Source organism: Coptis chinensis, chromosome 3 (assembly GCF_015680905.1).
Source record: "Coptis chinensis isolate HL-2020 chromosome 3, ASM1568090v1, whole genome shotgun sequence".
Classification (NCBI taxonomy): Eukaryota; Viridiplantae; Streptophyta; class Magnoliopsida; order Ranunculales; family Ranunculaceae; genus Coptis; species Coptis chinensis.
In genome coordinates this window covers 76,154,016-76,178,472 of record NC_141458.1, presented here as the reverse complement: position 1 = coordinate 76,178,472, position 24,457 = coordinate 76,154,016, and the positions used below count along the sequence as shown (strand labels likewise).

Genomic DNA, 24,457 nt, shown 5'->3' with positions numbered 1-24,457 from the left:
GATTGAAAAGAACAAGAGCCAATGGCCAAATCAGTTAGAGAACATTCTATGGGCTTACCGCACTGCAGCTCGCTCCAGCATAGGCAAATCACCATTCTCCTTATGCTATGGTACAGAGGCCATGATTCCCACCGAACTGACAGTCACTACAACTCGATCAAAACTCGTAGAGTCTGGACACAATGACTCCGTCCTAACTCGAGAGGTCGACTTGCTGGAAGAACGCCGCGACCTAGCAGCGATCAGAGTCGCATCTTACCATCAAACTCTAAAGAAGTCATACAACAAGCGAGTCAATCCTCGATCTTTTCAACCTGGTGATCTAGTTCTGAATAAGACTCAAGATGACTCCAAGCTAGCACCAACATGGGAAGGACCGTACATAGTAGAACGAGTTGGTGGCAATGGAGAGTAGTGGATTAAGACTCAGAAGGGGAAACCATTGCCACGCTCTTGGAACACTTATTTGTTAAAGAAATTTTATCAATAAAAATGCATTATTGTAAATTTCATGTTTTTATTTACTGTACGCTCAAGTGTAGTTTACTTCTGTTTGTATTACAACCTACTCCGTTCAATCTCATCAACAAAACACCCAATTTGCACTGAAAGCACCACCAGTATACACGCACTTCCAGCACTCTCATGAGTTTCAACGCTCTCAGTGAGCAGTACACTTTCATAAGCTAACACGCTCTCCACAAGTAGCACGCTCTCTTCAGCTTACAAGCTCCAGAGCCTCTCCAATTCTCACTAGTTGAGGACCTATACTTCTAGGATCAACTCTGTGAGAACGCTCTTAGTGAGCAGTACGCTTTCATAAGCTAGCACACTTTCATAAGCTAGCACGCTCTCCACGAGCAGCATAATATCTTGAGCTTACAGGCTCTAGAGCCTCTCCAATTCTTACTAGTTGAGGACCTATACTTCTAGGATCAACTCTGTGAGAACGCTCTTAGTGAGCAGTACGCTTTCATAAGCTAACAAGCTCTCTTGAGCTTACAGGCTCCAGAGCCTGTCCAATTCTCACTGGTTGAGGACCTATACTTCTAGGATCAACTCTATGAGAACACTCTCAATGAGCAGTACGCTTTCATAAGCTAACACGCTCTCTTGAGCTTACAGGCTCTAGAGCCTCTCCAATTCTAACTAGTTGAGGACCTATACTTCTAGGATCAACTTAGTGAGAACTCTATCAGTGAGCGATATGCTTTCTTAAGCTAGCATGCTCTACACAAGCAATACGCCCTCTGTGAGCAGCACGCTCTTTTGAGCTCATAGGTTTCATCACCTCTCAAATTCTCATTAGTTGACTACCATTAACTTTAGGATCAACTCAAAGAGAATGCTCTCAGCGAGCCTCACGCCATATTAGGCTAGCATGCTCCCACGAGCTACCAAGCTCCACAGCCATGCAGTTCTTACTAGTGGGTAGCCCACATATGAGAATGTTATCTACGAGCAAAACGCTTACTTAAGCTAACTCTCAGGCTTCTTAGCCACTATTCGCCATAAGCATTATAAACGAAACACTAGCTACAAGCAATCGAGCATAAGTACAAACATGCATTCCATACACATTCATCAATGGAACTGCCTGACCGACGCCAAGAAACCAGTTCATGAATCCACCGATCTGCTGGGTCTACCCAGGAAATCCATATCGGTATTTCTTACAACTTTTGTAAAAATATCGAACTGCCACTTTCATGGAAACCAGTTCGTTATGTATCTATACCAAAAGGCAAACTGCTCAGACAAGCTTGAGAAACCAGCTCTATTGTTTAACTCTCTTGCAGAGAGGAGAACTAACAAACATCCAAAAAACTTTTATAACTTACACAGACAAGTCCAGCATCACAATCAAGCATCACCAACAACATGTTTATCAGTAGGAGCGGCGCTGGTAGAAGGGACATTACTCGCATCTCGTGATACAACAAATGCAACAGTACCCTTGGCCTCACGATCTTGCTTCTCTAATAGTTCAACATACATTTCCGCTAGCACATCATGATCTTCACAAACTCGATCATATTCCTTCTGTGCTTTTCGTGCCACACCTTGACACTGCTTGGTGTACTCAGTCACGGACGCTAGTTTTTCCTGCAAGTCCACCATCGAACTAACCAGCACCCTTTTCTCCTCCAGCACGTCCTGACGTTTTTTCTTCAAGGCCTTCATATTCTTCTTGTCAGCGTCCCAGGCAGCACGCATCCTCAGTAACTCGGCCGTATCACTATCAACATTGTCAGTACGCTTAACAGTTCACTTCAACTTATCATACCCAGCCAGGAACTACAAGGAACGCTCAGAACACATAAAGATACTCGCGACCTACAACACTAAGAACACATAAAGATCAGAATGCTCACTCAGGGTCACAAGTTACTTAGCCACCGCACTCTTACCAAGGGTCGCCCACACAGCCAGACCATTATAACAATATCAAGAATCATACATTCACACCAGCAAAAGTTAAACAGAGCAGAAAAGCAAAAACTAGCATTTCATAAAAGCAAAAGGACCTACTGTTCAGCCACATTCAGGCCCCAGTTCGCCTACTAGCCAAGCTGCTGAGTTTACTCAGGAAATCCAACTCGACCAATCATCATTCAACATACAACGAGCTCCCCATAACAACACGGGGAGCCAGTTCGCTTAGTGTTTTGACAACCATAACAAAAAGAAAGTCGAACTGTCCAGGTTATCCCAAAAAACCAGCTCTAATATATCACAACTTACAAATATCAAAATCAACACAATACCCTCACAACTCTAAGATTCCAGAAAAACAGCCAACTTTTCAGCAGCTAGGAGGTCTACTTCAGCCTCTGCATTACCCCCTTCAACCACAATCTCAAGACCATCCGCACCCAAGTTCACAAACGCATCTGGTGTAACATCTTCAGTTCACGGTTCAACGACCTCTTGAGCAGGGATCGCAGCAGTAGGAGCATCACATGCATCTCTCAATACAGGTACCACTAATGTACTGGGAGCCCCGCATTCATACTCCTCTTTCAAGGCATTGTAGTTGACCTCCAGCTCAAGGAAGTCAGCATCCAGAACGTCATACGCTTTAGTAGCTTTTTGAGCAACTTCCTTGCAGTGATAGGCGTAGTCAGTTAACCTACCAATTTCTCTAGTCGCAGCAAAAACGTTCTCCTCAGCGGTCTGTAATTTCAGCTTAAGATCTTCCTCCTCGGTATCCTTCAGAATCTTCGCCAACTTAAGCACCTGATGCTCTTTCTTCACCTCAACAAGTTCTTGGAGATCTATGCCATACGCGTCCTGAACATCCTTCAACTCGTCTTTCAGCTTTGCTATAGTCTCACGATCTGATTTAGCGAGCTGGACGATCTCCTTCAGCTTCTGGTACCCGCTCACAATCTGCATTAACACGCATACAATAACAGTCAGTTCACAATGTTCTCATAAAAGAACAAGCAAACCAAATCTGGAGAATTCCACTTACCAGACAATGCGCTATATCTATTCGCTTCAGGTTATCAGCCAGCCCCTTGGCGTCCAGTTCTTTGCGGTTGCCATCCAGCGCTATGTGATCAAGCAAGCACATTAAAATCTTACTCGACTTTAAGCTGACATTAGTTCGCCTTACAGTCCGTTGCACCCCCTGGTCATCCAAATATGCCGCTTGGGGCTCCAAATCTTCAACAGCCATAACAGACTTCCCACTTACTTTACTTGGGGCCTTTGCCTTAGCCAACGGGGTGGGCTCTCGAGATGCTGGGGACGAACTCTGCCTGACCCCAAAGGTCTCCAGATCCATGACTGGTGCCGACCTCGACCTGGTACTGCGAGTGGCCTTACCACCAACTCGCCCACCACCAGACACGCCCCCAGTACTGAAACTCTCCCCAAGCGCATGCCTCGCAGCTTTGGCAGCCTTTTCAGCGTCCTGCTCAGACGCATCAGCCTTTCTTTTCAACGAGCTGCTCCGCTCACGGGATTTGAAGACCACCCTGTCCAGTTCTATAGGCACACCAATAGACCCCCCTTCAGGTCGCCCACCCGACCCACCAAACCCCGAGGCACCAGCACCTCCAGTGGGTCGCTTAGGACCAGTACGACCTCTATTCCTTTCTTCCCTTGTCACCAGATCGCTCTTACGCTTCTCCATCATTATTTCACTAGTCTGACCCCGAGCCCTTTTCTTCTGAACCCTCCTCTTCTCCCTAATCACAAGACCTCCTTTTTCCACAAAGAAATGTGCAACTTCAGGCAGTTTCGCTTGTTTATGAGCCCGAGTCAATTTCACAAACTTCTCTATTTCCCGCCGCTCAGTTCGCTTCTTTATAGCGAGCTCTGCAAACACAACAAAAACCCAAGTCAGTTAAATCAACAGTAACCCAACCATAAAAATAACAAGAGCAATACACTCCTACCCACCAGCAATATTGCAAACCATAGTTTGCAAACTACATCCTCTAGTATAGTAATTCCCAACTAACAGCAACGACCTCTTCTTCCAAGCTTCATTGCTAACACCATCCAACACACTGGAATTCCCTGTCAGAGTTTGCAAACTAAACTTGAAATTACGAGATCGCTTTACCACAAAATGCTCAATAATATCAGATACCACTATGCGGTACTCACCACTTGCATTCAGTAAATCAAACACCTTGAACAGCCGCCAAGTGTTACCAACAAACTGACAGGGGGACTTCCAACAGAAATTTAAAAAGTCACAAACCAGCTTCAAGAATGGTATCCTCATACCAGCCCTCAGTTGCCCCTCACAAATTATTATCCCACCGTTCGGAGGGGTGTACTCCTCACTTCGCACATTTTCGTTCTGACCAGGGTCGTATATCTCCAGGTCGTTTACTTTTATCCCATAAGCTGCCCTCAGTTCAGGGAATGCACTTGCCACAAGTCGATCCACCGTCTAGGGGGCAACCCGCTAGAAGATGACCCCTCATCACGACCTGAAGTGCTAGCAACAGCACCTACAGAACCAGATCGTGCACTATCATCCGCATCCCTAACCTCAGCCTCATCATCTTCATGACCGCTTTCAAAACCCACCGACTCCTCTTTATCCTCCTCATATTCACCACAACTTAAAGATACTTCTTGAACCTCTTCCGATCGCATATCGTCAGAGTCAGACATTTTGTATTTTCTTCTTATCAAATACACAAAACTAAGCAACAAAACCTAGCACCGATCTACCTACTAGACACACAACGCTTGAACAAGAAGAAAGAAAACAAAAAAAAATGAAAAAGCAGCGGCAACAAAAGCACTCACCTGAGAAACCCTAGCCTGCGTTTATGTTGAAGAAGGAAACAGAAAATAACTTTTCAGTTCTCCGAAATTTGGTTTTGAATAACCACCCATTCAGTTCCCAAGGTAATATGATTACAGCCTACGCCCTAGCCCGCACACGTGTACCAAGGACCTGTCTTTTCAAGAGCCGACAAATGCGGCGACAAGTTTCCTCCACAATTGCTACGATTCTCTCACGTGCCAGCTATCCCTCGCACCCGTCACATAATACGAGGTGACCTCCACCGGTCCACTTCTCCACTCATGCTTAACACGTGCCACTATTTTCTCTCAGCAGATAAACGCGATTAGTGTACAACCGCGACCCCACCGAGGGGGGTGAGGGGAGTAATATTCTCATTCAGGAATATTAAGCACGTGTTCATAAGCAAGAGTTCTCCAAGATCGCTCCATATTTAGCTCGCTTCATGTAGGTGGTCTACTTCAGCTCGCTACAAGATATCTCAGGTCAAAGAGACAACCTCAAGTAGAATGCTTCATCTAATGACACCATTCCTTATCCAAATACAATCATTACCAGAGCCATACATGTACTTCCAATCACTGTGATCTACGAACTACTACAACCACTCCCAATCATCACAACATTCCTACCAAAACCAACCTAACACTCATTCTTAATCTCCACCCCACACTTGTACATGTCAGTACATGTGTCTCGCAGATCTAAACGCCCCGCATCTATAAATACCACCTATATGAACTACGTGAGACCTGATTCTTCTCTCCCCTGAGAATCGAGAGATAGATACGTAGGCAGTTTGCTCAAAATGAACTCGGTCTTTCCCAAATATCAAATCCTTTTCCCCTCCTAACCTTGTATGTAGAGTAGTACTAATACGCTCATTTACAAACTTCATAATAGCCCGCCCCACCCCGTAAAATCCTGGTTCCCACAGCCGCCGGAAGGTCGGAAGGTTGTTTTCAATCATATTTCTTTGCTCATGAATAATGACCCTATAAACAAATGAAAGTTTTGTATATTACTTTGCTACTTAATTAGTTCATTGGTATGAAAAGAATGAATGGTTACTTTCTTAAATGTGTTGGGCATAACTAACTTTATTGGAGTAGACTTGTATTGTTTGTTTTTTCCTTTATTGATATCATTAGCACGTTTTAGTAGCGGAAAATGATTATGTATGCAATTATTGGATTGTATATTCATTGGTGAAGTTCAATAACTATATAAACTTTACATCATTTTTAATGGTGGGATACAAAGGGTAGGCACTGCATATTGGTTCCATAATTCGACGTTAATTACATTCCGTTGGCACTGAAGTATATGTTCGATTTGCAGTTGCTAATTGCGGGATCTTTCTTGGCTTTTCAAGGAGATTCTTCGACCAATAGACTCATTCAAGTCACGGGACGAAACTCACTGATGGAATTTCTTCCATGCAAACTAAGGTATTTTATGCCTTAGGAAATCATGTGTCTCAAACACTCATACGGTAAGGAAGTATACAAACAATTGTCTTTTTACGCACAAATCAAAACACATGTTTACATTGGGAAATTATATATCTAAACCCTTCCTATCGATAGTTCCCTAAGGACTAAGGTGGTATTTTACTTCTAATACAAATACTTTTGCCATTATTCAAAAAAAAGGGTTTAGTTGTCGTTATTAATTATCTATAGTAGGTATGTTAAGCTCTGTTCTAAAAAATACTAGGCAGTAGTCGGGCGGTGGGAGAGCACCTAGCGCCTAGGCCTTCTAGGTAGTGCCTAGATGGGCTAGGCGCTAGGCAGTTTTTTCCCCTAATATATATAGTAATATACACTTACACTACAAGAAATGAAGAAAATCATTTACCATAACTCAAATAATAAACACAAACAAAGATACTTATTACAAAAATGTGTAATAGTTGCAGAATATCGACTTCATATAAAAACATACTCTTTGTTATAGTGGCATATAATTTACATTAGACTTTAGTCTTTTAAACTCATTCAAATCTTAAGCCTACACGGGCCTTTAATTTTCGACATTTAATTATTCAAAAAAAAACTTGACTAGACTGCCTAGACCGCCTATATACCCGCCTAGTCGGTCCACCAATTTTTTAAACGACTTGGGCCTATGCTAGTCGGTTTGGGACCGCCTAACACCTAGAGGCCGCTTAGACCGATTTTTAGAACACTGATGTTAAGTAGTTCGTCCTCATGATTCATATTGCTTTTGGTGATGTATTATATGATGTATTTTTATTGGTAATTCTATATCTAGAATTATAGGAGTGGAGCTCTATGAGAGATTAACGATGGCTTGGGATCGCAGTGAGTAATGTCACTCGTTTACCTGGAACATCTTTTAAGCTTTCTTGTCCGAGCTTTATTGCTTATTCACTTTTAGGCCAGTTGGTACTCTTAGTTTCATGTGTATTTAATTGTTCTTTAGTTATCATATGCATATATATCTTTCTTCCCTTCTTGGCCATTTACTTTTTTTTTTTAAGATAGCAAAAAGTTGATACAACTCGTCTTGGACTCGACGGAAGCTGTGGCTTTGACAGCTAGAGGCACATTGTCATCTATCTAGCAGAATGGTGTGGGGCCCAAAGGGGCCCATACGGCGGCTATAAATTTTCCTCACAAAATATGACATAGCGAATCCAAGTGATTTAGGGGTTTGTGCAATTTTGTTAAACCAAATCAGTATCCGGCCATGTGATCTATCTAAAAATCACTCAAAAGTCAACAATTGCGGCTGGACTTATAAACTGGGCTAGCCTATAAACTATTGGGCCTCCAAATTTAACATGGTACTACAGAAAGGGCTAGCCTAATTGATGATATTGGGCTTATGGATAATGACCAATTGGGTTGGTAGAGGAGATAGTGTCGAAGGCGCGACGAGTTCATCAGTGCCGTATGGCACGGGCATACCCTAGTTACATGATAAATGAAAGACACGCTTGGCAGATTCAGCCATGATATGGGCATGATGAATCAACCTTCTTGGACAATAAACAAGTTTATTTGCATGCAGAAACAAAAGGACTGTTTTAGAGCTAATGTTTCTGCCAAAAGACTCGATAGACTCTAAGAGACATCAGACGATTCTCCATTCAGCTCCTTGACAATGGACTGGTTGTCTGAGTAGATAACGAGCTTCTCAATATTTAATTAGTTGAAAGGCATGTTGCAATCCTATGTGGAAAGCTAGTAGCTCCGCATCTTCCGCTGAACCGTACCTGCTGAGATGTGCCTGCTTCCTGCACATATAATGTCACCATTCCATGAGTTTCACATTGGCCATTCTAAGAATGCGTGGGTCCTATGTTTGGCACACACCGAATTTTATTGGGTAGGCCCCCAAAAAATAAAGGGGGTGTATTTGTGTTGGGCGCCACATATGGTCCAGTACAACCCTAAGCCCAAAACCCAAATTGAAATGAAAACAGAGAAAACTGGTTTTCACCAGTTGCCTTGTATCATCTCCCTCAACCAAATTCTCTGCTACCGACCACTCTCTCCATTAAATTACACCGAAATCAAGTAGATAACATGATCAATTAGGACCCAACAACTTAAATGTATAGTAGTCCTTAATGATTCCTTTGCTTTTTTCAGCTTCTTATTACCATTCTTAGCCACTTGGAGGGGTAGGCAGCATAGGCCACTGCCTAAGGCCCCCACTTATTGCTAATATATAGGGCCCCAATGGGCTACATACCCACTACACATGTCCATATTACTATTATTTTTTTTAAGTCTAGTTAGGGCCATTCAGTTCATAAGCCTAACTGCTAAAAGTCTTTTAGTCACTGTTCTAAAAATCGGTCTAGGTGGCCGCCTAGGCGGTCTCTAGGCGCTAGGCAGTGCCCAACCGACTCGCCTAGGCCCAAGTCGTTTAAAAAATCGATGGACCGACTAGGCGGTCCAGCCATATTTTTTTTTTTTTTTTTTTTTTGAATGATTAAATATCAAAAATTAAAGGTCTATGTAGGCTTAAGATTTGAATGAGTTTAAAAGACTAAAGTCAAATGTAAATTATATGCCGCTATAACAAAGAGTATGTATTTATATGAAGTCGATATTCTTCAACTATTACGCATTTTTGTAATAAATATTTTTGTTTGTGTTTATTTTTTGAGTTATGATAAATGATGTTCTTCATTTCTTGTAGTATAGGTGTGTATTACTATATATATTAGGAAAAAAAAAACCGCCTAGCGCCTAGCCCATCTAGGCACTGCCTAGAAAGCCTAGGCGCTAAGCACTCTCCCACCGCTTGACTACCGCCTAGCGTTTTTTAGAACACTGCTTTTAGTGAAACCACTGTTCTAAAAATCGGTCTAGGCAGCCTGCCTAGGCCCGAGTTGTTTAAAAAATTGGTGGACCAACTAGGCGGGTCTAGGAGGACCGATTAGGCGGCTAGGCGGTCCAGTAATTTTTTTTTTTTAATAATTAAATATCGAAAATTAAAGACCCGTGTAAGCTTAAGATTTGAATGAGTTTAAAAGACTAAAGTCTAATGTAAATTATATGCCACTATAAGAAAGGGTATGTTTTTATATGAAATCAATATTCTTCAACTATTACGTACGCATCTTTATAATAAGTATATTTGTTTGTGTTTACACATTTTTGTAATAAATATTTTTGTTTGTGTTTATTTTTTGAGTTATGGTAAATGATGTTCTTCATTTCTTGTAGTATAGGTGTGTATTACTATATATATTAGGAAAAAAAAACCGCCTAGTGCCTAGCCCGTCTAGGCATTGCCTAGAAGGCCTAGGCGCTAGGCGCTCTCCCACCGCTTGACTACCGCCTAGCGTTTTTTAGAACACTATTTTAGTGAAACCACTGTTCTAAAAATCGGTCTAGGCAGCCTGCCTAGGCCCAAGTTGTTTAAAAAATTGGTGGACCAACTAGGCGGGTCTAGGAGGACCGATTAGGCGGCTAGGCGGTCCAGTAATTTCTTTTTTTTTTTGAATAATTAAATATCGAAAATTAAAGACCCGTGTAAGCTTAAGATTTGAATGAGTTTAAAAGACTAAAGTCTAATGTAAATTATATGCCACTATAAGAAAGGGTATGTTTTTATATGAAATCAATATTCTTCAACTATTACGCATTTTTATAATAAGTATATTAGTTTGTGTTTATTTTTTGAGTTATTGTAAATGATTTTCTTCATTTCTTGTAGTATAGGTGTGTATTATTATATATATTATAAGATATATTAGGAAAAAAAACCGCCTAGGGCCTAGCTCATCTAGGCACTGCCTAGAAGGCCTAGGCGCTCTCCCACCGCCCGACTACTGCCTAGTGTTTTTTAGAACACTGAGTGAAACAAAAGAACAACTTACGGTAAGTCATTTTTATTTTTTGGTTTCCTAAGAAAAATGGCCCATTTTGAAGAGGCTTGTCTAGGGCCACCCAAACCTCAGAGCCAGCCGTGGCCACTTGATATGAAGAACCTTGAGCATTTGAGAACCTTCTAATTTGTTTATAATAAGAAGAAGTGGAATCTTTAAGAGATCGGATAGTAGAGGAATCACACTTGGATGCTTGATCTTTGATCCTTTGAACAGCTCGCATGCTTACTTGATAAAAAACTCGGCTAATGTACCTCAAGCTCATTATCTTGATATTTGGTAAAAGAAATACAACAAAGTGTTTTGTGTTTTGAAGATTAGAATAAGCCGGATTCAAATAGAAGAAAGAAAATAGTATTCATTTTGACTTCTTGATTTATTGTTTACGACATCTAGAGTGTGATTTATACTGTTTGGGAGAGTTGGTGGTTGTAAGTACCCTCCGTTCTACACTACAGAGCACGTGTCCACAAGGCAGGACGCCTTACTTCAGCTCGTCCCACAACATCATAACGTACCAATGACCCAACACCCAGGTCGTCACCAAGTAGTTACAGCCATACATGGAAAGATATCAACTAGCGCAATCCTGGAGCTCAGTCAACGCAACAATCAAGGAGTCATTTACTTTGTAACATCAGAGTAATGGCAAATCATCAAGATAGCATACAAGGTGGATCTGCAATCCATAACAGTTCAGACACACATCTACAAATAGAGAGAGATGAACTACATAAAGCTTGATTCAAGTTTACCCCGAGAAACTTGATACGTAGGCAACTCTTATCCCAAGAAAAGTGCAGCCATTTCCTATCCAACAGATCATCAGGTCGTAGTCCCAAAATAACCAACATCTACATTGGTGCCGTCTACTGGTTCATTTCCTTAAGAAAAGAGCAACCACTCTTTTCTCAAGCCCACGAAGCTGGTCAGCAAAACCACAATGGAGCCCAACCTACAAGCATTGGCAGACCAGATGAGGACACTCCAAGAAGCCTTCATCATTTTACAATAGGAAAACCAGACAATGCAAGAGAATGCCAACTCCAACACCAACAATGGCACCACAGAAATCAGGGAGCACAACACTGTTGCATCCCTAGCCAACACCACCAATCAGCGTTTAGAAGACTTCGCGCAAAAACTATAGAAGTCAAGCGAAAGAGCCAGTGCGATCCAGATCGCTCAAAAAATGTTGGAGACATACAAAGCATCACCATTCATCCAAGATATCAGAGACAAACAACCTCCTTCAGAGTTCATTCAACCAAAGTTCCCGTTGTACGATGGTACCTCCTGCCCAGGCGAGCACATAGCCCGTTTCAGCCAAATCCTAGCACTATACAGCCATCCTGACTACGACTACCTGAAGTGCAAACTTTTTCCATCCAGTTTAAAGGATGGAGCAATAGACTGGTTTTACACACTCCCTCCAGATTCAATCAACAACTTTGACAGCCTTGCTGAAACATTCATAGCAGAGTTTGTCCACAACAGAAAGAAGTGTGCCGACTTGGACTCCCTATTCCAGCTCAAGCAAGCTCATGGCGAAACGATCCGAGCCTTTCTAGGACGTTTTAAGAAGGACCTACTCTCGCTAGAGTCAAGACTCAGTGACGGTTTTGCAATTTCTGCATTCACAAACGCCCTCTTGGATGACTCCGACCTAGCAGGGTCCCTCATGCGCAACAAGCCAGACACCTCAGGCGACCTGTATCACAAAGTCGACAAATACATCAAGTACGAAGAGTGGATGGCCAAGCGCAAAGGCAAAGAGGTCCTCGCAGCGAGCCAGACCCCAAGGAAAGCAAGCAATATTCAAATAGCAACAACAACAACAACAACAACAAGAGATCCAACAAACCCTCATACACAAAGAGGGAATTCTTCAATTTCTCCAGGACGCCAAGTCAAATCCTGAAGAAGATATATACAGTGTCGTATTTCAAACCAAACATCAACAAGGTAATAGCCATACCAGAGCGTCCATACTATCATTTCCACAAACTCTACCACCACGAAACCAATGATTCCTGGAGCCTCAAGCACTGCCTCCAAGACCTAGTAGAGGAAGGCAAATTAAAAGAGTTCTTGCCAAAAAGCGATCTGAGGCACAAGCTGGATGCCAAACGCCACAGAAGCAGGAGTTGTAGCAATGAACGGCCTGCCAACAACAGAAACAGAAGCAGAGGCAAATCAACAGGACGATCTAAGTCTCCAGGTCGGTCAAGGCACAACAAGAGACAACACTCCTCCGACCAAGATGAGGACAAAGTAATCAACATGATTACAGACACCTCAAACGACGAAACCTAAGGTCGGGAGAAGCGCAAAAGAGTGGGAGAAATCCAAGAAATCTACCATCTCTCACACAAAGCCGAGATGATCAAACCCACCAACCCTAAGAAGACAATGGCAATTTCATTCACAGAAGAAGATCTACACAAGGTGTGCCTACCTCACAATGATGCCTTGGTATTGCACGTCAAGATCAACGGTTGGACGGTCAAAAGAGTCCTCATTGATCCAAGGAGCTCATGCGACATACTGTTCTATCAAACTTACAAAGACATGCACCTGCCAGACTCGGTGATGATAGAGTCCAATGCACCGCTCTATGGGTTCAACGGAGATCGTACAGATGCCATCGGAGATGTAATCCTACCAGTCTCCATTGGCAAAAAAGAGGACATGGTCAAAACATCAACACGCTTCAATGTTATCGATGTCAGGTCGTCCTACACTGCCATTCTAGGACGTCGTTGGATCCACAAAATCCAAGCTATTCCATCAACCCTACACCAAGTCCTACGATATCCTGGTCCCAGAGGCATCATGGAGCTCAGAAGCAACCAACTAGAAGCTCACTGATGCAATCAGGTCAGCACTACGACCTCACCCAAGCCTCAGGTCGTCAAAACCAAGGACGTTCCAAAGAGGCAGGATCCTCAAACATCCAGCCCTCCAGTAGCGGCATCAGAAAAGCTCAAAGGAAAACAAGCTCAAATAGAACCAAGAGAAAAAGTCAATTTGGGCACAACTGATGACCCAAAATTTGTATATGTAGGGGCTAACTTAGACCCCAAGCTCAAGGAGCAGCTTGTCAAATTTCTATCTCTCAATAAAGATGTTTTTGCTTGGTTGTATATCGATATGCCAGGAATCGACCCTCAGGTCGCTTGCCACAAGTTAAATGTAAATCCAACTATCAAGCCTATCAAACAACGACCTAGGAAGCTAGCACTCAAGTTTCAAAAAGCCATCAATGAAGAGATAGAAAAGCTCAAAAACGTGGGATTCATCAGAGAAGTCAAGTACCCGACCTAGCTTGCTAACATAGTAGCCGTTCCGAAGAAGAACGGTCAGGTATGACTCTGCATAGATTTCACAAACGTCAACAAGCACTGCCCAAAGAACAGCTTCCCCTTACCAAGAATCGACATATTGGTAGATCAAACTTGCGGCCATGAGCTTTTGTCATTCATGGACTCATACAGTGGGTACAACCAAATACCACTAGCAGTGGAAGATCAGGAAAAGACGTCCTTCATAACAGAGCAAGGTACGTTCTGCTACAACGTCCTACCTTTCGGCTTGAAGAACACAGGAGCGACCTACCAAAGACTTGTCACCAAAATGTTCAAAGACTTGTTAGGAGACACTATGGAAGTCAACATAGACGACATGGTGATCAAAAGCGAAAAGGCAGGTGATCACATTCCCCACCTACAAGAGGCTTTTGAACGACTTCGCCAAAACAAGATGAAGCTCAACCCAGCGAAATGCGTATTTGGAGTAGCCTCAGGGAAATTCTTAGGTTACCTCGTCTCACAAAGACGCATTGAAGCAAATCCAGAACAGATACGAGCTCTCCTTGAAATGCTAGAACCAACCACAAAGCAACAAATCTACAAGTTATCTGGCATGGTTTCAGCCCTCAACAGATTCATCCCAAGAGCATTTGACAAATGCAGACCATTCCTGCAAATACTCAAAAAAGGAGCAAGTTTCACTTGGACAGATGAGTGCCACAAAGCCTTCACCGACCTGAAAGCCTATTTATCAACTCCACATGTCCTGTCCAAACCAGAAGAAGGAGAAACACTAGGGCTGTACCTTGCAACGACTAACTTCGCAATCAGCTCAGTTCTCTTTCGAGAGCAGGATAGAGTCGAGAAGCTGGTCTACTTCACCAAGAAGACGTTGGCAGATGCAGAAAAACATTATTCCCCGATGGAGAAAGCAATGCTTTCTTTACTCTACTCAGCCCGGAAGTTCTGACCTTACTTCCAATCTCACAGCATCAAGGTCATCACTGACGTACCCATTAAACAGGTATTGAGTTCTAGCAGCAAAACAGCCTGCATGGCCAAATGGGTTGAAGAACTAGGAGAACATCACATCGAGTTCGTTCCCAGAACGTCTCGCAAAGGCCAGGTCGTTGCTGAGTTCTTGGCAGATTTCCCTGTCGAAGATATAAACTGGGAACCCGAGCCAATCACATCACTCCATCAACTAGCCACCCCAGACACATGGCACCTCCACGTAGATGGCGCAAGCAATAACAGTGGCAGTGGACTTGGGGCTGTATTAACTTCACCAGAGGGAGCCCAACTACAGAAATCAATAAAAATCGATTTCGCAACGTCCAACAATGAAGCAAAATACGAAACGTTGATCACAGGGCTCCGAATGGCACAACAAGGACAAGTATCAAAGCTTAAAGCTTACAGCGATTCCAAGCTAATCGTCAAGCAGATCACAAAAGAATATGTCACAAACGGAGCAAACTTGGCAAAGTATGCTCAAGTCGTTTATGACATAATCAGTTCGTTCAAAACATTCTCCTTAGATCATATTCCTCGAGAGGACAACAGACATGCAAACAACTTGGCTTTCCTAGCCTCCAAAACACAAGAGGCATGTCCGACCACAGTCTACATTGACATTCTGGAACGACCTGCGTACCATAAAGAAAGTATCAACAGCCTCACAGATTTCCAACCCTCATCTGAAGAAGAAATCAGTCAATCTTGGATGGGCCCATTCCTCAAGTTCATCTTACATGGTGAGATCCCATTAGAAGCAAAGCATTCCCGTGCAATCCAACTCCGAGCCACAAGGTACACAGTGATCAATGGAAGACTGTTCTGCAAATCAGCAGGAGGACCCCTCCTAAGGTGCATAACTCCAAGGGTGGGACAACTCATTTTCGACGAAATCCACAAAGGTGAATGTGGCAACCACGCAGGAGCAAGATCACTGGCACACAAAGTAATCGCCCAAGGATATTATTGGCCAGGCATGCATATCCAGGCAAAAAGGTACGTTCTTAAATGCCTCCAATGTTAAACTTTTGGCCACAATCACCTAAGTCTAGCAAGGGAATTGATCAACATAGTCAGCCTATGGTCGTTCCACATGTGGGGGCTAGACATCATGGGACCATTCATCCCGCAAAACAAATCAGGGCTCAAATACGTCCTAGCAGCCACAAATTACTTCACCAAGTGGGTTGAAGCAATCCCACTAGTCCAAGTCAAGGAACTCAACGTAATCAACTTCATCTGGACTAATATCATCACTAGATTTGGTCTGCCCCACACCCTAGTCATGGACAACAGAACGCAATTTGCTGGCACTCAAGTCAAGGATTTTCTACAAAAATGGCGCATCACCAAGCATTTTCTACACCTAGATATGCACAAAGCAATGACCAAGCAGAGGCCACCAACAAGGCCACCAAAGAAAACCTCCAGAAGAAGCTAGAGATCAAGAAAACCCAATGGCTAGAGCAACTAGAAAATATTCTATGGGCATACAGAACAACAGCTAGATCCAGTACAAATGAATCTCCTTTCACACTTTGCTCTTCGGAACAGAAGCAGTGATCAGAACTCACAATCACAACTACACGTTCTGACATTATTGAATCAGGTGTCAATGACAACATCTTGGCAAAAAAAGTTGATCTCCTAGAAAAACGCAGAGAAACTGTCGCAATATCCCTAGCTCGGTATCATCAAACAATCCAACGTTCTTACAACAAGAGGTCGTCCACAAGATCTTTCCAAGCTGGTGACTTAGTCCTCAAAAAGTTTCCACAAGGTAATCAAAAAGTCATTGGAAATGGCGCATATTGGATCAAAACCCAGCTCAGTGATAGGCTTTCCCGACCTTGGAATACAGCTCTCTTCAAGCGCTTTTATCAATAAGTTTTTTTCTTTCTTTCCTCCAAGTACATCAGTCAATATGAATGAAATCTCATCAACATTTTGAGTGCAGCTATCATTTTAGCATTACATAAGCACCTTGCATTTCACACTACGCAACCCGACCTAGGACATCACAATGTCAGATCGGATACTAAAGACGGAGTTCAGAACAACTCAACAACAACAGCCACGCAGTGGTTAATTCCAATCAATTCAAATCAAGGTCCCCTAAAAGGACCCTAAACTAACCTAACACCAACGCCAGGGTTAGGTATGGTTCAACTGTAATTGCCACTCAAAGGCCAATTATCAGACAAATTCAATCTAAGGGACCCCCAAAATGACCCCAAGTCAACTTACGACCTCACAAAGGGTTTAAGGCAGACTCAAATATAATGGCCACTCAAAGGCTAATTATATTAATCAGGAGTTCCCCCAAAAGGAACGAATCAGGGCGTATACCTGACACAAGACAAAGCCTAGGTGCCAACTACGCAAAGACATCAGGTCGTACTCAAACGCTCTACAACCTGTACCTTAAAGACGACCTAGCAAAATCAAGTAGTACATCAGGACTAGCACTATGCAGCACAGGTCGTCAAACAACAAATCAATAGCAACAAAAGCAATCACATGCATACTTCAAACCAACTTCAACAAGTAAGTAATTTAAATATTTCTACTTCAATACAAAATCGGTTAGATACCAAGGCCCCCAGGTTATCCCAGGAAAATAACCTGAGTATCCCCTTTAAAAAATAATATTGTATCTGTATCAAGAACAAAAGCTGTTTAAGTATTACTCAAAGACCCCCCAACCCAATAACAAGACAAGAACAAGGCATTCAAAGACCTCCCAACCCAAAGACAAGCACAAGACATTCATAATCAATCCACACAAAGAGAGTATCCACATTCAAAAAGGGTCCAGATCAACGCCCTCTGCAACACCAGAACTGGTAGCCTGATCAACAACAACTTCAGAAACAACAAAAGGAATGGTTGAGCAACCGGGTGGCAATAACGACTTGGTCGGATGGCGATCGATGGTCTATTAGCATCTACATTATTCATCACGATCGCAATGCATTAATCGCAGCCCTACTTTCAATAGACATCTTAAGGCGATCATACTTATCCAATGTCTCAAAATAATCATCCAACAGCACGTACATATCGCCACTCTCCACCGTATCCACCAAGTCATTATATGCAGTCTCAGCTCGTTCAACAACGGAGCGCATCCTCTTACACTCATCCACCCATTGCTGAACCTCCAACTTTGTGGAATCCAGAGCGGGTTGCAACAGAGTCACTTTACCACCAAGTTGTTGCACCTGATCCCTCAGCCCTGCAACCTCCGTTCTCTCCACCTACTGGTCAGCCACTAATCTGCTACAAGTCTGCTTGCTGACATCCAGCTCTTTCTTGTAATGGTCGGAGATAGACGCCACATCGCCAGAACCTAACAAACAAGACAACAAATGTAGACATTAGATGGGATCAAAATCAACAAGACTAAAAAGGAGCAAGCTCAGAACAGAAGAATACTCACAAAGCACAACGACCGTTCCATCTCCACAAAGTTCACATCCAAACCCTTACCATCTAGCTTGCGCCTATCCCCAGCAAGCGTAATGCTATCCAACAACGTCGCACCAACCGCAGGGGACTTGAAGCTACAATCACTATTCACAACAAACTTCGGCAACAAACTGTAGGGGTCCTCATACGTAACCAGTCCATCAAGGACATCACTGTCACTCTTCTTACTTGGGCCCATACTTCCTGACCCCTTGCCCTGCTCAATAACAGGCTCAACATCACCAACTTTCTCCTTTCCTCGGGCCTCAACCGCCCCAACATCAGCAGCCACATCAATCAGGCTCATCTTCTGCAGAGGAGCCCGACCTGAAGACGAGCAACCTACAACAGCACCAGGTCGGTCTCCAGACTCAATTTGAGCCTTCTTAGCCCCCTCCGACTTAACCACTTCGGAATGCCTTTTCAGATTAGGCTTCTGGAACAAAGTGGGAGCATCAACCTCCTCACCAGCACTGCCACCTACAGCACCACCAGCATTTCCAGAACCCGCATCTCCAGAGGAGAAGCAGTTGGATGTAGAACAATCTGCATCACCAGAAGAGAAGCGGTTGGACGCAGAGCGCCCTCCACCCCCCAGCTCAGAATGTTGGGGTGCCAAATGATTTGCATCACCCAACTCAGGACGTCTAGAAGGCGTCACCACTCCAGCCGCCCTCAGTGCTCCAGAACGGTGTTCAGCAACCCCAACAGACGTCCTAGCTCTACCAGAACGGCTGTCACCAACACCTCCACTCCGTTTCACTTCAGAAATAGGTGCTTTTTTATAAGAGCCCAAAAATGTAGTTTTAACCCCTTAATAATCATACTTTTAGACCAATTATGTGCATAATAAGTAAGAGTTAATACTGATTATGTGTTTTTATGCATTTCAGGCTTCAAAGTCCATTATGTGCAGAAATGTGCCACTTTAGCTAGATAAAGGAGCAATGGTTGGTTGCTAAGGAGTTCTGTGATTAAAGGCCAAGATTCAAGAAGACAAAGCCTTTCTAAAGCCCGGTCAAAGCTGAAAAGTCAAAGTCAACGCGGGCGAAACAAAGACACAAAGTCAGCAGAACTTCCGAAGACCATATCTTTGGACTCAGACCTCGGAATTGGGCCTACCTTATGTCAAAACGACCGGCTCGGAAAGAGCTTTCCAATGGTCCAAGCCTTGATCCAATCAGAAGAGCAGAAGTGGACGAAACATCTGTCGAAGCCAACTGCAGCTGAAGAGCCCATTTTGGACTGAAAGAATTGGGTTTTGGGCCTGATTCTCTGGCCCAAAACATGGCTCCAAGCCCATGCACGAATTTTGGATCTGAAAGTATAAAAACAAAAGCTTGACTCTTTGTTAATGGTAGATAGGGTAGATAGTTAGACCTAGATTAGAATTAGATTAGTTAGCCTCCATTAATGAGTTTTAGAACTTAGTTTTAGAATTTCATTTCTTGTTTTAGATTAATTTCTTGAATCATTGAATATCATTCATTAGATAAATAAAATAGTTATTATTCTTGTCATTTCGATTTTTGTTATTTCAATCTATTAGATCTAGTTTTAATTCTTGTTGATTATAATTTCGTAGTTTAAGTAGATTGAAACATTGTTAGTTAATTTAGTTAAGTTAGAATTTTAATATGATGTGTAGTTATAATTCAATGGGAAATGATGGTTTGATGACTCAAGGCTAAAACCTCCATTAGAGGGGTTGATGAAGCTTTGATGAAAACTTAGTGGTATAGTGTAGAAACGTTGTAGAATCTATTCCACTCTAGAAGGTCGTGATTCGCCATGAGAATGGGTGGACGACCTCACATGCTAGTTAGTATTTGGTAGAAATGCCATGAACACTAGGGATTAGAACTCGAATTTCTTGCCGTAAGAATGTAAGAATCGAGATACAAGAATCTATGCTAGGTTATTAAGTTGGATTCGAGGTGGATTCAATTCCCCTCTAATCCTTTATCTAGATTCAAAAACAATCATATTTCCATAGCATTCGTAGTTAAATTCAACATAATCAATTTCATATTGTATCGTAGTATAACACCCTTCGTAAAGCTCTCATTAGACTTAAGACCGACTAATTAGATTAGAAAACATTCCATGCTAGAGCACTAGGAGTGGAACGAATTTGTTACTCCACTCTATTTCGATAGAATTGAGAGTAGAAACTTTGATAAATATAGACACACATAAATAGTTTTAGTTTACTTACGTTTTGAGTTCATCGTTCATTTCGTAGGTAGACTATTCATCAATTTTATGTTTATCACTTTCTTATAACTCTCCCTCTCTATGGCAGATTCCGAGCTAGAATCAGAAAGTTCAACCACCACCTTGCGAGCCCTAGCTTTCTGCTCTAACCTCTTATGGTTGATTTTCTCCCCTCCACGCCTATTAAAATAATGTGCAACCTCCCCCAACAAAGCCTGCTTATCCTCCAAACTCAAAGAAGCAAACCTTTCAATCATACCGTTCTTCGTACGAGAAGGGATAGAAACCTCTGCAAAAACAAACCCAACAATAAGTCAGAACGTCCAAATTATAATATAAAACACACACATTACGACCTACAACCAACGACCTACCACGAGATTGTACAACACGTTTATCAATCTCCAAGCCAGGAGGACAATATCTACCCGTAGCCAACAACGGCCTACGACTTCAGTCCTCCTTGCTCACCCCCACAATAATAGGAGACTTCCCCTTATAAATATGAAAACTAAAGTTCATAACACCCAACCTCCTAAAAACAAAATGCTCAATCACATCATTTAAACAGATGTTGTAGCCCCTGTCATTTAATAAGTCCAACACATGGAGAACCCTCCAACTGTTCCCCACAAGCTGACAAGGGGCTTTCCCCAAAAAGTTCAACACCTCCACAGTAAGACGGGAAAAGGCAGCCTCATCCCAGCCTTCAACTTCCCATAACAAACAACTACTTCTCCACCCCAAGGAATGTAGTCGTTAGTATACAAATTCTTCTCCCCAGCCAGGTCGTACATGACCAAGTCGGATTTCACCCAACCAAACTCCTTCCTCAAAGCAGCATAACAATTCACCGACTTAGGCTTCCTCTCATCCACTATCTCCAACGAGGAAGACGACAAAGCCTCATCACCACTACGAACCCTCTCCTCACTTTCTTCACTTACAGTTCTCTCTCTCCATTCATGAGCTTCAACCTCAAACTATCACTAGTCATAGACATTGCACAATCAAAGAAAGAAAGAAAGCTCAAATTTTTAAAGTTGAAGGACGAACCTGATTCAAGAAGGACGAGAAGTTTTTTTTCTTCTTTCTTTCGCTTTTTCCTTTTCCTCTTTCACTCTAGATTCTTTTTTTTTCCTTTGGTTGAAAAGTGAACAAACAAAAAAAAAACTTCTACAAGTCAAAAACCCCTCAACTGCCCAAACATCTCGAGACAATCAAAATGTTTCGTGTTCCCAAAACTTAAATCATTACTCGCCTACAAATCGCCGTAACTATGGGTCCACGAATCTAGCCTAACAGTGCCCGCACATTCCCCAAAACCTAAATTCAAAATAAAACAGCTGTCAAACACGTGCCTTCAAACTTTACTTTTTAAACCGTTCTTATCCCATGCAACCGCTGTCCACATAACGGATAAAAAAGGGGGTTGTGTAAGTACCCTCCATTCTACACTATAGAGCACGTGTCCACAAGGCAGGACGCCTTACCTCAGCTCGTCCCACAACATCAGAACGTACCAATGACCCAACACCCAGGTCGTCACCAGCAGCAGTTACAGCCATACATGGAAAGATATCAACTAGCGCAATCTTGGAGCTCAGTTAACGCAACAATCAAGGAGTCATTTACTTTGTAACATTAGAGTAATGGCAAATCATCAAGATAGCATACAAGGTGGATCTGCAATCCATAATGGTTTAGACACACATCTACAAATAGAGAGAGATGAACTACGTAAGGCTTGATTCAAGTTTACCACGAGAAACTTCATACATAGGCAACTCTTATCCCAAGAAGAGTGCAGCCATTTCCTATCCAACAGATCATCAGGTCGTAGTCCCAAAATAACTAACATTTACAGTTATATTTAAATCACAAGAATCATATTTAAGTTTAGTGTAAGAATTTATTAGATTTTGGCCCCAGGTTTTAAAATGGTATTCAGGGTTTAGCCCCACTTTGTTCGTTTATTCGATTTTGGCCCCAATTCTATCAGTTTACTCAGTTATTTTGTGTTTATTGTTGACCTTCTCTTTTTTCATAATCGCTCAAATACCCCCAAACAATATTTACCAGTATGCCATTAAGAAAGTTCCGATTTGTTTGTTAATTTTTTCCCTCAATATACGCTCTAGTCTCTACATGCAATAAGCAATATCAATACCTGATTTTTCTCACTTTGTCGATTCGAATTGACAAAGTGATCGAGCAGAGTTATTAGTCTGTCACTTGGTCAATACCGAGCAGGATTTGAATTGGTTTTTTTGCATCTATTGTTGTGGTCAAATATCATCAACTCGATATTTTAGCCTGAGTTTCATAAATAACTCGAGATATCGACATGATTGTCGATATCTGGCATTTAAGTTCATTGTTGCAGGTTTGAGCGGGAAGAAAAGGAGGAAGATGAAGATGGACATGATCTGATTGGGTCAAAGCTAATAGGAAACACTATATAAAGACTTGATCAGAAGAAAGAGATCTTTCCCCCCCAACCCCCACACACACACACACACACACACAAATTGTTATAAATTGGAGAAAGAAAGAGAGAAAGAGGATAGAGTTTTACTTCATTTCGATCTTCGATCTTATCTCAATCATAGTTTGATCTTAACTCAATCTCAATGATCTTAGTTAGCAACCACGATCACTACGCTGATCACCCACATTGGCGCCGTCCATGCTACTCCAGCTTGAAAGATTAGGTTTTTCTGATTTTTCTCCCTTTTGTAGTGCGATCTTGTTGATCTGTTTGGTGTGATTTGTTGGTTGAGATCTTTCCTCAAATTAGTAGTAATTTAATGGCGCCTAGTAAGCGTGCTACTAGGAGTAAAGCTATGATGGTAAATGAAGGAAGTACTTCTCAAGTAGCATTTAGAAATGTAGGAAGAACAAGACGTTCGATGAGTAGGTTGTTAAAGGAAGTAGAAGAAGTGCAGGAGGAGGAAGTTTCCTTGCAAATCTTGTTAAAGAAGTTCAAAAAGCTAGAAAACCAAAACAAAGCTCTAATAGCATAAAATAAAGCGGTAAAGGAAGAGAACGAGAGGCGTGCGGTGGAAGATTTGTATGAGAAAGATGGAGCTGAATCGAGTTCAGGCACTCCAGTGCCGAAGAAAAGCCATATCGAAGAAGTTAGGAAAAGACACCTTGAGGAAGTACATTCAGTGGTGAAATCGCCACCACAGTTGGTGCACGAGGAAGAGGTAAAGCAAACACTGATTACCAAAGAAATGGTTTAGGAAATGATGTAGAGGTAGTTTGGGGACCAGCTGATGGGGAAAGTGTCAGCATCAGTGCGAAAATTAACCGATGACGTTGGGCACGCGAAACCCCCTGACAAAGGAGATAGAGAGAGTGCCATTACCTCCAAAATTCAAAAATCCCAAAGTCTCCCAATATGATGGGACCACAGACCCCATGGACCATCTTTTCTACTACCGACACCAGTTCTTGATATATCATGGAACTGAATACTAGGATGCGGTGCTATGTCGATCATTTTCATCAAGCTTGAAAGCCAAAGCTCTGAAATGGTTATGTACGATACCTGAGGGGACCATTTCTTGTTTTAGGGAGATTAGAGGAGAAATTCCTCACTAATTATGGTCATCAAAGAGTAAAACCAAAGCAGGTAGCGGTTTTCTTCCAAGTGAAACAAGGACAAAAGGAATCACTTAAGGATTTCTTGGCACAGTACACTCTTAGGGAAGTAAAAGGTAGGCCTTATTGCCACTTTCATAAGGTTGAGAATCATGAGACAAACAGATGTTTGCAACT

The 24,457-nt window shown here is 42.4% G+C and overlaps 2 protein-coding genes across 2 annotated transcripts; both read left to right on the top strand.

Annotated features, from left to right (window-relative positions):
* The first annotated feature begins 11,847 nt into the window (after nt 1-11,847).
* On the top strand, nt 11,848-12,576 carry LOC147510855 (uncharacterized). Its single transcript, XM_086598269.1, has one exon. It carries the CDS (start codon nt 11,848-11,850, stop codon nt 12,574-12,576), a length of 729 nt encoding a protein of 242 aa, XP_086454395.1.
* Nucleotides 12,577-15,020: 2,444 nt separating this feature from the next.
* LOC147510854 (uncharacterized) lies at nt 15,021-16,870 on the top strand. Its single transcript, XM_086598268.1, has 2 exons — nt 15,021-15,885; nt 16,593-16,870. Exons 1-2 carry the CDS (start codon nt 15,021-15,023, stop codon nt 16,868-16,870), a joined length of 1,143 nt encoding a protein of 380 aa, XP_086454394.1.
* The last annotated feature ends 7,587 nt before the right edge of the window (nt 16,871-24,457 follow it).

Bases quoted from the DNA above. Each gene is read 5' to 3' on its own strand.
- LOC147510855 (XM_086598269.1), top strand. From the start codon at position 11,848: ATGTTGGAGACATACAAAGCATCACCATTCATCCAAGATATCAGAGAC.
- LOC147510854 (XM_086598268.1), top strand. From the start codon at position 15,021: ATGGCCAAATGGGTTGAAGAACTAGGAGAACATCACATCGAGTTCGTT. The intron at 15,886-16,592 runs GTGAATGTGGCA...TTATTGAATCAG, and splicing joins TTTCGACGAAATCCACAAAG to GTGTCAATGACAACATCTTG.